The 13,472-nt window shown below is 42.7% G+C and overlaps 1 protein-coding gene across 1 annotated transcript in view; it reads right to left on the bottom strand.

Annotated features, from left to right (window-relative positions):
* PARD3B (par-3 family cell polarity regulator beta) overlaps positions 1 to 13,472 on the bottom strand; it is a 647,317-nt gene that overhangs the window by 579,104 nt on the left and 54,741 nt on the right. Inside the window, exon 2 of the mRNA XM_034786262.1 lies at positions 9,213 to 9,314. Within this exon, the coding sequence (XP_034642153.1) occupies positions 9,213 to 9,314 (102 nt within the window). The remainder of the gene's footprint in view (positions 1 to 9,212; positions 9,315 to 13,472) is intronic.

Here is a 13,472-nt window from a genome sequence, read left to right as displayed (position 1 = left end):
CAGTAATACCTTCTGTTTTCACATTACAAGTATCTTAAAATGTGGAATTTTTTTTTCAAAGGGGCTAATTTTAATGCTTGTTATTTTTAAAGCTTTTATTCTACACTTTTTAAAACCGACAATAATTCTCCCTTATATTAAAGTTAGAAAAAATGTGAAATAAGACTTGTTAAACAAATGATTGGTGTAAGTTGAAGAGCTCCTGTATCAGGACTTTTATGCATCGTTTAAATTGGTTACAACAGATTTTCCTTTTTCAGGGGATATTATGAAAAAATAGTTTCCTTTGCTTTGATTATTTAACATTCCACAATAGAATTTGCTCACAAAAATCTGTCTACATGCTTAATACGTGTAAACAGTCATCTTTGGATTCCAGTGCTAAATCTCCCTAGATTCTATAAATGTGTTTAACAGCCTACAAATATTCTGCAGTAAATAAAGAAATGTGTCAGAAAGCAAATGAATCCATGCTAAGCACGGTCTCCTTGTCTGTAAGCACGTCCATATGGATCCTACTAGAGGTACGCAGAATATGCTTTAGTGTAGACATTCAATGTTGGTGCACTGGAATAGAGAAGCCCTTTCTAGAGGTTTTAACTTTGTAATCCACTTTCCATTTAATAACTATATTAAAATCACTCTGCTCATCAGCATGGAAAACCCTGGCATTACTCCATATAATATAGCAAACTTTCCTTTTTATAAAATTATTATTGAATACATGATTTTGCTTGTAGACAGAAGTTATTTGTCTGAATTTAGAGGTATACCCTACATTTAGGTCTTCATTTTCAAACTAAAATACATTTTCTCTCCTATACAAGCACTTAATTATCAAGCGCAGTAAAGGAGTAAACGGGTGAAATTTTATGGCCTCTGTTATACAGGAAGTCAGACTAGATCCCTTCTGACCTTAAAGACCTATGAATCTTAGGAAGCGAGGTAAGCAAATAAAAAACAACGAATACATATAGTGCAAGACAGACTTCAAGAACATTTTAGAACTATGTTTCTTATCCAATTAAAAATCCAATCTATCCTCTTAGAAACGCATTATATAGCCAGTTCTGACACTGGCAGTTGCCAGACACTAAAACTGAATTAGACTAACCAAAAGTTGTGTGACATGCCTATTACTGCAAATAGGAAGTTTGGTTGGGAACCTGGGGTCCAAAGGCAGCAGCTCTACCAGTGAGTTGGTCCTAAGATAAGGGCTATGTTAAGTTTATCACAAAAGGGATGTTACTTTTACCATTCCTCCCAGTTACTAATTAGGACTGTTGTCTTCCCTTTCTTTCTGATGGCTGCCTTTTAGTGCATTTTGATCACTGGTTGGGCTACTGAACTCACTTGGACTCTGCCAAGCCACAATTTTGCCAAAGTCAGCACTCCTACTATAGATATGAAGATCAATTGGCTGCACTCGTACATTTTTCCTCTGCTCTTCTAACATATAACATGCCTCCATTGCTTGTTTTCTTGATTCAACATGCCTTCATTTTTTCCCCACATACGTATTCTCCCTTTTGAAGGTCTCAATCTGCTTTGTCTCTCGTGATAATTATTCCCTTTGGTCTCTCCCTGGTTTGTTTGCAAGACTTCAGTTACCATTCAAGCCCTCCATATTTTCTTTCAGCATAGAAGCCACCTTATATTTTGTACACATGTCACACCATTGTCTTCATACATACACAGGAACACTCTACATAATTCACACCAGTTTGCCCTCTGCTGATTATTATTCATTCTTTAGTACAGTTATTGCATCTTGTATTAGGAAATCTCTGTGGTGGTGGCTATATCTGAACTTCATTGTCTTCAGATTGAGAGAGAAAGAGACAGACACACAGAATGTGTTTCCTTACATAGGAAATATTTATCTGAGAAAACTATTTTCTATCATTGAGGACATTCCCTGCCCTAGATATTACTCAAGGAGGAGACTTGCTCGTGCAACCAAAAATCAATGCCACTTAGACTGCTCCATATTCCTTCACCCTTTTCCTGCCCCTTCATTTTGAGAAATAGAAAGTACAGTCCAGGGAACTAGTTTTCTCCCTCTTGTACATTTGTCTGGATATTACTGATAGGAAATAGCTTCAGAACAATTCCTAGAAAGGGAAAAAAAACTTCACATCCTAAGCCAAAAATCCCCATAGGAGATATAAAAATGGAAATTAAAATTAATGCTAATTTCCTTCCTGCCTTAATTTAGATTGAGGGAAGATGGAATGACCAACTGCTGCATCACTCAAGGACAGAATGTCAGTATTGTAGCATTTGGTGAAGTAATTGCAAACTTCCAGTAGACGAATGGCAAGTCTCCTTGTATGAAGCTCTAGATTTCACAGCCTTTGAAAAGCACCTTCTGAAATGCACTTTGATGTATCCGTAAGCCTTACTAGATGTTCTACATCAGGGTCCCGGCAGGCGGCAGCGTGCCATTAAAAATCCTGCCCAGCCTGGCCCGGCCCGCTCTTCTCCGCCCCCCGCCCCGTGCCCACCCCCTCCCGCGGGGGAAAGGGGCAGAAGCTTGGTCCTGCCGGCTCCCCTGCCTCTCCCTGCAGTGTGCTGGGTTCCTGCCTCTCCGTCCCTCCCTCCCTGCCGATCAGTTGATGGCCCTTGCGAGGGAGGGCGTGGGAGAGGAGTGGAGTCAACGTGCTCGCTGCTCCCGGTGGAGGCAGAGAAGAAGTGGAGGCAGGCCCTTGGGGAAGGGGGGTGGGGTGAAATAGGGGCATATCCCCTCCAGCCCCCTGCGGTGAGCACCCCCTGACCCTAGCCCACACCCCCAGTCCTCTGCTCTGAGCCCTGTACCCCCCCACACACACACCAGGCCCGTGCCCTGAGCCCAGCACCCCCACACACCCCAGGCCCGTGCCCTGAGCCCTGCAGCCACACACACACACACACAGCCCTCTGCTTGACTCCTTCACCCCCCCTATGACTCCAGCCCTGACTCTGGCACCCCACACATACCCAGGCCCTCCACACCCTATGCCCTGATACCTGCACCCACCTCACATGCCCCCAGCCCTCTGCCCTGACTCTTGCACTCCCCCACATACCCAGCCCCCTACCTCATGCACCCCCACATCCTGACTCTTGGACCCCGACCCCGAGCACCAAATGGGAGTTCCTGCACACACACACACACCCAACATCCCTACCTGCACCCCTCACACCAAATGGGAGCTGCCCAGGTAAGCACTCCACATCCAAACCTCCTGCCCCAACCCTGAGCCCTCTCCCTCATTCTAGCTGCTGGCCAGACCCTACACCCCAACCCCCAGCCTGCTCCTTCACCCCCAGCCCTGTGCTCAGTGCACTCCCACCCTCAGCTCAGTGCAGAGAGCGAGAGGAATAGAATGGGCCAGAACCAGGGAGAAGGTAGGTACCCACTGTATGTGGGCAGGGCCAGGACCCCAGACCGACAGCAGGCTGAGCGGGTCCAGCAGCTGGGATCCCGGCTGGCAGGAGCCAGCGGATGGAACCCCTGAGCGGCAGCAGGCTGAGCCGCTCAGCCCACTGGTGGTTTGGGGTCCCGGCCACCAGCCCCACACAGCCCGCTGCCGGTCTGGGGTTCTGGCTGCCAGACCCTGGCTGGCCAGGTTCCGCCCGCAGGCCCCGCTCAACCCACTGCTGGCCAAGGTGAACAGAACCCCAGACCAGCAGCAGGCTGAGCGGGCCGGCGGTGTAAGTTCAACATTTTAATTTAATTTTAAATGAAGCTTCTTAAACATTTTGAAAACCTTGTTTATTTTACAAATAAAACAATAGCTTAGTTATATAATATATAGACTTATAGAGAGAGACCTTCTAAAAAAAACATTAAAATGTATTACCGGCACTTGAAACCTTAAATTTAAGTGAATAAATGAAGACTCGGCACACCGCTTCTGAAACGTTGCCGACCCATTCTACATGCTTGATATATATGAACTGGTCCATTTAGAGAGACTGAACCTTTAAGCATTTAAGATCCCCATGAACAATCAGTAAGATAGCCAATTCTCTACACTCAAGCGTAGAAAGACATTACAAGCTGATTCCAAATCTAAAGTGTGAAACTGTATGTTGGCTAAAAGAACAGGAGTACTTGTGGCACCTTAGAGACTAACAAATTTATTAGAGCATAAGTTTTCGTGGACTACAGCCCAGAATTGGGCACGAAAGCAGACAGAACTCCCAACACTCTCCCCTTATATCATTTCTATAAGGAAGGGAACAAACAAACAAACATGGCAAAGCACCCTCTTGAAGATTACACAGAGGTGTTTTGAAGATCTGCAGAACCAGGATGAAGTGCAGGAGACCCACTGGAAGTCTCAACTATGCAACAGCTAAGAGAAAAAAAAGATGTGGGAAGAGTACAAAAAAAATCTTGAATAATAAACCAGAGGGTAGAAAAATTGAACCTTTAGATAAGAGGAAGTTAATGATCTGCAACTGAACATTCTTCGAGAGGTGTAGTTCCCATTTGTATTCCTCTGTGGGTTGCATGCATGCGTACTATACACCCAGAGCTGGAAAATTTGGAAGTAGTGTCAATTTGGGGTATGGAGGGACTCGTCCATCTTTTGGTTGAAGAGCTGCAATTCACCAAAGGGAAGGACCTCAACGGTATTCTGGGCCTCACTAGGGAACCCTGATGCATGGAGCCATGATTCCCTGCACATAACAGCAGCAGTAGCCATAGCTCTAGAGGAGGTATCAGTTGTCAACTGCGGATTGGAGCGTGGTCTTGGTTATTACTTTGCCTTCATCCAGGGCCGGCTCTAGGCACCAGCAAAACAAGCTGGTGCTTGGGGCGACACATTTCTAGGGGCGGCATTCTGGCGCCGGCCATACCTCCCCTAAAAATGTGCCCCAGCCGCCCTAGCTCACCTCCACTGCTGCTGCTCGCCCTCTCTCCCGGGCTCTCAAACCTGGGAGGGAGGGGGAGATCCCGAGTGGCTGCGGCGCGCGCGCTGCTTCTCCCTCACCTTCCCTCCCTCCCTCCTAGGCTTGAGAGCCTGGGGGGGGAAGAGGCAGGGGTGGGGATTTGGGGAAGGGGCGGAGTTGAGGCGGGGCCAGGTAAGAAAAAACGGGGGGGAGGGGGGCGGCCAAAATTGTTTTTGCTTAGGGCGGCAAAAATCCTAGAGCCAGCCCTGCCTTCATCTATCAAAGCTTAGAAAGGAGCTCTGTCCTGTTGCAGATGCCTGTCAGTAATCTTTGCAAACTTGGCATAGTTCAGGAAGTCGTAATTGGCTACCCTAAACTGGAGGCTAAATGACAAAACTTTCTCCCAAACAGGTCCAGACATTTGCCCTCTTTATCCATAGGAGTAGACTGGGGATGTTGCAGTCTAGCCCTTTCAAAAGTGGCCTGGACCAGCAGTAGAGTTGGGAGCAGGGTGAGAAAATAAATTCTACTGGTGGGCCTCTGAGGGTAGACACTCCCACACCAGAGTTCGACTTCGCAGCAGGAGGCATTCTCCTTGCTGAATCAGGCAGATGTAGAGGGAGGGTTCCCTGGCCAGGGTCTGATTGAGACTTCATGGCCTTCTCCATGAAGTGTTTCCAGAGACAAAGTTCTCAGTCTTCTCAGGTACAGCTGGAGAACGATCAGCAGATACTGCACCTCATCGCTATGTGGGCTTCCCCAAGCCAGTACAGGCAGCACTGATGGTCATCACTGACCAAGAAGGATCGTCAGCAAGAAACACAGAGTTTGAAGCTTGGAGTCCCGTGCATAGTCTGGTACCTGAACGTGATACAGGGAGATAGAGTGGAGGGTGTCTGCCAAAGAGACAATCCAAACACTCAACTATAATAACTATATAAGCTGTTAAAACTATTTACAAAGCAAAAATCTAAACCTTATTTTGTAGGATGAAGACAGAGCTACTGACATTGGTGGTTCCAACCTGGACCATGCAGTGGTGAGAAGTAACTGGAGAAATGGTCAATTCACCCTACCCTTTATCCCCTCAGCCAGAAGTATGAGGAGAGCCAGGGCAAAGGCATGGACCAACAAACACTACTTTCAAATTCTCTTGCACTGGACATACGCATAAACCTACAGTGGGATACAAAGGAACCGTTACTCAACAAAGAACTGAGGTTTAATCCCTTAAGGCCTCACATAAGAAACTGAATCTGTGACAGACGTTTGGACAGACCTCAGTCTACGTACTAGGTGACTAAGACCCCCACCCCACAAATCCTTGTGTGCTCCAACTGTAGGAAATTTCTGGGATTTTGAAATAGGATGTTAGTTAACAGGAGCATCCATGTAACACCCAAATGTTATGACGTTTAAGGTGAATAAGGGGGTACTGATAAAAAACTAGCTTTTGAAAAACTGGATGCTTCCTGGTTTTGCAGTTTCCATCTTTAAGAACCTAGTTAATATTAGTCTGTGAAGCCAATACACTGTAATTAGAATTACACACACTTTATCTAGTCTTTTTTTTTCAAGTTATTTCCAAGAATGTATATACCAGTACATATATGGAAAAAGTGAAGATGTCCATCTTTTATGTTCATGTAGTCCATTAATTGAGAGCAAAATACCAGCCTGCTGTTTTAAGTTACAAATGAGTCTAGATGAGCGAGAAAGCCACAAAGAGACAAAAGATCAAACATGTCGTATTTTAGCTCGCCACTTCCCTGCTGGTAGTATTTGAAAATTAAGCCATTTGACCTTTACTCTTGCTTTGCCTGGCATCCATGTAAGCTGTGGTAGAGAGGTTCTGTTTCTCCAAGTATAAAGGATTCCAGTGGCCTTGTGCTTCAGATTATTGCTGTGTTTTTCCTTGGCAATTTATGTATGCCACCATCATCCAGCTGTTGTTCCTGGTTTGATACAAAAATGTTCCTGGGAATTTTGTGAAGCAGGGCTCAATAGCACTGCTGGTTGCTTCTGAGCAATATCAGATTTCAAACTAAGTTACCAATGATTAGTCCGAAAGACAAACTGAAGGATTTAGGTGCTGCATTGCTCTTTGTATTTGTGTGTGCATAAAACCAGGACAAGTATGATATGCTCAAATAACTGTTTCCAAGCATTTGCGTAAGATACAATAATTCTCCCGTCATTCTTTGAAATGTTTTAAAAAGTCCTGGAACACTTTCTGTTCTGAATCTTATTTCTGCCACAGATACAGAAAGAACAAAGATGACAGGTTTCAGAGCGGTAGCCATGTTAGTCTGTATCAGCAAAAAGAACAAGGAGTACTCGTGGCACCTTAGAGACTTAGGGCTTGTCTATACTTACGCGCTGATTCGGCGGCAGGCAATCGAACTTCTGGGTTCGATTTATCACGTCTTGTCTGGACGCGATAAATCGAACCCAGAAGTGCTCGCCGTCGTCTCCGGTAATCCTGCTCGGCAAGAGGAGTACGCGGAGTCGACGGGGGAGCCTGCCTGCCGCGTCTGGACCATGGCAAGTTCGAACTAAGGTACGTCGACTTCAGCTAAACGTAGCTGAAGTTGCGTACCTTAGTTCGAATTGGGGAGTTAGTGTAGACCAGGCCTAACAAATGTATTTGGGCATAAGCTTTCGTGGGCTAAAACTGCAGTGGCTTTTAGCCCACGAAAGCTTATGCCCAAATAAATGTTAGTTAGTCTCTAAGGTGCCACAAGTATTCCTTGTTCTTTTTAGGAAAGAACAAAGTGACAGAGGTGAAAGGTCTAAATTCCATAACCATTTCCTGAGTTATCCAAACACCTACCATTATATCTAAATGAAACTCTTTCCAATGTGAGCTATTGTTTTTTGTTGGGTTTTTTTTTTTTTTTTGGAACAAGGTTTCATAGTAAGATGGCCCATCATGATCTCAGTGGCAACCTCATGAGACCTCACCACAATGTACAATTCAAGGGAGATCACTGCTAGATTATAAAATGTATTAGAAATGTCAACTTTAATTACACATAGTGGAACTGTTTTTTCTTGCATTTGTTAATTTAGTGAAATACAGCTAATGTGACATGAAATCCTTCAAAGACCTTGCTGCTGCTACTCTGTATACACTGAGTTTTAAAATTATGTAGTTTTAGTCATCCTACATTACAGTATGTTTTGTAGTGTTACACAGCAACCTACTGTTTTGAAGTCGGAATTATTCCAAGCAGCAAGTCAACTCTAACAGTTAAGCACTTTTCTTTCAATAAGCACTAATCTCATTTTTTTCTCTCTCACACACATCTCCAGGATATAAATTAGTTTAGCAAGCTATGAATCAATCTGTAATTATCGGTGCTACTCATGTCAGGAAAAAGATTATTCTATGAGACGAAGAGTCATACATTGAAAAGGCTTTTTCTGCAGGATAGGAAAACAAATTTCACATTTTCAAAAATATATAAACAGAAACCAGTTTTTTGGACATCTGCTTTAATATATTTTTCTTGGCATGAATACTCTTATGGATTAGATTATAATTCAAATACAATAATGAAAGGTTAATCAGAGCTGAACTACACTCTTCAGACTACATACTGCAAGTAATTTATTGATGAATTCACTTAAACTACACTATTCTGCCAGGGTAATTAAGCAGCAATACTAGGTATTTTTAGGTGAGCTATTTCTATGTACATATAGGATACCTTGGGTCAGGAATTCCCAAGTTGGACACCCATAGCCTTTGGGAATATATATAAAACACACACTCGAGTGTACTGGAGTGGGTGTGACCTGCCCAGACTTTCAGTTCCGTTCTGAAGCACGTTGATTCTATGTGAATTACAAAATAGAATTGCTGCAGTTCTTCACATTAATCCATGACTTATCATGAGTGGTTCTCAAACTTTCCTCTAGAGATATTTAAAAAAAAAAAGTTAGAAATATTACTGGGATAAAATTAATATCCCATCCAACTCCACATCCTCTTCTCATCAAAAACCACCCCCGTTTCATAAAACTACAAGAGAACCATTAAATGTCTTGAATTAAAGAATTAAGTTTTAAATCAAATACTAATCTTATGTGAATATATCAGCTGTTTTGGTCATACATTTTGCTTTTGCAGTAGTGCTGAATGAAGAACATAGCTGCAACATGTCTAGGCAGATGTATTTGATTTAAGGGTACTGAATACTGCACCACACTCTTGGTACTCAAGTACCAATCAAGTACATAAGGTTATTGAAGGTACACAGGAAAGTACAATATTGTAATTCAAACTCTGCAACCACTACCACCAACTCTCTCTTTTTATCTACCTTATCTTTGTCCTCCACAACATCTGCCAGCACATCATCTGGGTCCAGGATCCCCCCATCTGTATACTCGAGGTGGTGAATGTTCACCCAGTAAGCAGGGTCCTGCGGAACAACAACAAAAACAAGGTATTTTATCAAACCAAACTTCAGCTTTTTAGTTCTATCAAGCCAATAAGATTTTTGTATTCCATTTTTACTTCTCTCTCCTTTGGTAAAGACGTTTACAAAATATTCCATTTTAGACAGACTATTTCTGGTTGAAGAGTTCAAAGAAACATCTACTAATACAAACAGTGTGAATTTTTATGTCCGGTTACTACCAATGGAATAATGTCCAATATGATCTTAAGATGTGTATCTGCATTGATTTACTGTACATTTTAATCCTTTACCAAATGTAAATGAGGTTAGATGGATTTTACACATTACAAGAAAGAAATTTAAAGAAACCATGCTATTTCACTGTAAACCACTGTAATTTAAAGAAAATTTACTACCTGACAAGTTGGGGAAAAATTTATAGAGTTTTGCAAATCACACACTCATACCATACCCCATCTCACCTACACCATCCACCAAGAAGTCCCTGCTTATGAAAGTCGCTCCCCCAACAGAGACAACTTAGAATGGGATTCACTGAGGCAAAATGCAGAAGACAATGTTTGTGAACGGGTAGGCTTACTCATGTAATTTGACACGGCACAACAGGAACCAAGTTTCAGTCCTCTGAAGACAGCACGCTCCCCCCTCCCCAACTTTACCAGAACGCTACACAATGCTTCCCCTGAAGCCAATGGCACAATTATCAACTTCAGTGGAAGAAGGTTTTGTTTCTAAATGAATTGCTTACTAGAGAATTTCAAGTGTCATTCCTGAGGTTAAGCACTGAACCAGAGTTAATCATCAATAATATTGGCAAACATAGTGCTGGCTTGGATCTCCTCTCTGTAGCAGGCTAAAAAAAGGACACCCTGCTTAGTTAAATGAAAGAACTCAAAGAAAGCATATTGTGCCTTACAAATTAAAAACAAATTTAGAAAAAATTATGCCATTCTACCCTTAAGTTACCCCACTGAATTTGAATAAAGTAGTTAATAATTAAATCCACACCTTAAAAGATTGAGCAATTTTAAATCCATGGGGAAGTTAAAAGCAAAAGCACCTACTTTAAGGGTGGAACCAGCACTGAGAGCTACCCTCTAACAATAAAGTTAGAAACAGTGAAGTCACAGGCTGAGAGAGAAGCAGTCCAGCTAGGGCTTCCCTTGTACCTCTATAACCTCTTGGATGTTGGTAATATCAGACTGAGGCCTGATCTGCATTGAAAATTTTGAAATATTGTGGGGGGAAAGGCAAACGCACCCAAGTGCCGTAGCAATACCAACCTAACTCCCAGTGTAGATGCAGATAGGTGGATGGAAGAATGCTTCTGTCGACATGGGTACCATAGCTCAGGGAGGTAGTATCCCTACACTGCAGTAAAACCCTCTTCTGTCAATGTAGACTGCATGTACACTACAGGGTTATGCAGGCATAGCTACGGTGCTGTAACTATCCTGGTTTAGTTCCTGTAGTGTAGACATGGCCTGACTTCCCGACTAGACTCACGTCATCACCGATTTCCTCCCACTCTCTCCCACACAGGACCTATGTGCCCAGCCTGACTCTCCTTGCCTTCCACACTCATCACCATTGTTCCCATCCTCTCTGCTGCTTTCATTTTCCCCTTCGCTTTTGCTCCTATTAATTCTTCCCCTCCAGCCTTCCCTCTCCATCCCATTTCCTAGACTCTTTAAAAGTCCCCCCCCCCCCCCCCCCACACACACACACAAAATAAATCACAAAACTGGCAAAAGCTACATGAGGGGGAAAAAACACACTGAACTAACCAGAGGTTTGTCAGCCACCATCCTGATTCTTCTGCAATGTAACTATTTCTCCCACCCCCTTGTCTCTGTCATGTCTATTTAGATTTTAAGTTTTTTGAAGCAGGGAACATTTGCATAGGTTTGTATAATATCTAGCACAATGAAAACTCAATCTTGGTTGGGGTGCTCTTATGATACAGGCAACAAAATAACCCCCTGAAAATTAAGATTGTCCCTCACCATATTTATATAAAGTGATATTTTGTCAGAGTTTTCATAAAAACCTGCAGATTCTGACCACCTGAAGAAACCCTACAGCAGATGAGCAAGAGACATTAATGACATGTTGGCTGACTATATATGCACGTTATGGACCAATTTTGACTAAGCCTATTTTTATCATCTGTACCAAAGCCAAGAAGTGCTAAGTGCCTCAAAAAAAAAAAAAAAAAAAAAAAAAAAAAAAATCAGAATGGGGGTGGGGTATCAGTCCATTACATGCTACCACCTTACCTTGTCAAAGTTTCCAAGTGAGTCAGTGTTCCCTCACACAGCAAGTCACACACACACACACACACACACACACACCTCTCCACAGAAACTCTGATAAAACCCACACATCTACTGGGAAGCCAGCCAATTCCACCCTGCCATAGGTAATGTTTAAACAAGTCATTTTTCCGTAGCAACCTTTATCTATCTTCCCTTTACCTACAAGTTGTAAACTGAACTAATTTTATACTGATAAAGGGAAGTTTATAAACCAGGAAAAGGGGTTTCCATAAGAGCACTTAAAGGGCAAGTTTACTTCCCATTATATAGTTTCAATAGCTAATTAACAGCATCTTTACTACCACATGCTATTTTAATTGAAATTGAATATTTGATACAGCTCTCAGAGAATTTTCATATATATTAATATCTGATTGTATGAGCAAAAATTCATTTCACCTTTTTCCCGTGCTTAAACCTCATGTGACGGGTTGGATCACAGAAACCCCCTTGGTGCTGCCAACTGATGTGCCAAGACTACTTCTGCCCCTGCTTTCCCTGCCAGCTTGGGACTCCACACCGTGTCTTGTTGAGCTGGACACGCCAGTCTGCTCCAGTACCGACCCAGGGTCTGAACCACGTGCCCCAAAGCTGCAGACTTAACTGAAAGCAACTTAAGAAGTGTTCCTGACTTTAACACTCAGATGCTCCACTTCCAATGGTGTCCAAACCCCAAATAAATCCATTTTACCCTGTATACAGCTTATCCATAAGTTGTTCACCCTCTAACACTGATAGAGAGATATGCACAGCTGTTTACCACCCACCCACCCACCCAGGTATTAATACATACTCTGGGTTAATTAATAAGTAAAAAGTGATTTTATTAAATACAGAAAGTAGGATTTAAGTGGTTCCACGTAGTGACAGACAGAACAAAGTGAATTACCAAGCAAAATAAAATAAAACATGCAAGTCTAAGCCTAGTACAGTAATAAAACTGAATACAGATAAAATCTCACCCTCAGCGATGTTTCAATAAGTTTCTTTCACAGACTGGACGCCTTCCTAGTCTGGGCACAATCCTTTCCCCTGGTACAGCCCTTGTTCCAGCTCAGGTGGTAGCTAGGGGATTTCCCATGATGGCCACTCCCTTTGCTCTGTTCCACCCACTTATATAGCTTTTGCATAAGGTGGGAATCCTTTGTCCCTCTGGGTTCCCTCTCCTCCTTCTCAATGGAAAAGCACCAGGTTAAAGATGGATTCCAGTTCAGGTGACAGGATCACATGTCACTGTAAGACCTCCCAGCCTGACTTACAGGAAGGCCTGCCTGCAAACAGAGCCATCCACAGTCAATTGTCCTGGTTGATGGGAGCCATCAAGATTCCAAACCACCATTAATGGCCCACACTTTGCATAATTACAATAGGCCCTCAGAGTTATATTTCACATTTCTAGTTTCAGATACAAGAGTTATACATTTATACAAATAGGATGACCACACTCAGTAAATTAAAAGCTTTGTAATGATACCTTACACGAGACCTTTTGCATGAAGCATATTTTAATTACATTATATTCACACTCATGAGTATACTTTCATAAAATCACATGGAGTGCAACATCACACCTCAATCTATATGTTTTTAAATTATACACATCACAATTTTCACATATATTTCGCCCAATCTTAGTTCCAGGATCGTGCAGTCACTCTCCCATCTTCAGTTGCAGGGTAATATTATACAAGACATTAGCATGCACTACTGTCAAGGTATCCTCTCTCTCAGTCCACAGAGTCCCACGTGTTGGACCACTAGCCATATACTCAATATTTTGTGTCTTGTTCTTCCTTGCTTCGGTATTTGTAAGGTGCAGTGTGACTTAACAAGCATACAA

The sequence above is a fragment of the Trachemys scripta genome, chromosome 11 (genome assembly GCF_013100865.1).
Source record: "Trachemys scripta elegans isolate TJP31775 chromosome 11, CAS_Tse_1.0, whole genome shotgun sequence".
NCBI lineage: Eukaryota > Metazoa > Chordata > Testudines > Emydidae > Trachemys > Trachemys scripta.
The sequence above is the reverse complement of the archived record's forward strand: the minus strand, read 5'-3'. Positions and strand labels throughout refer to the sequence as shown.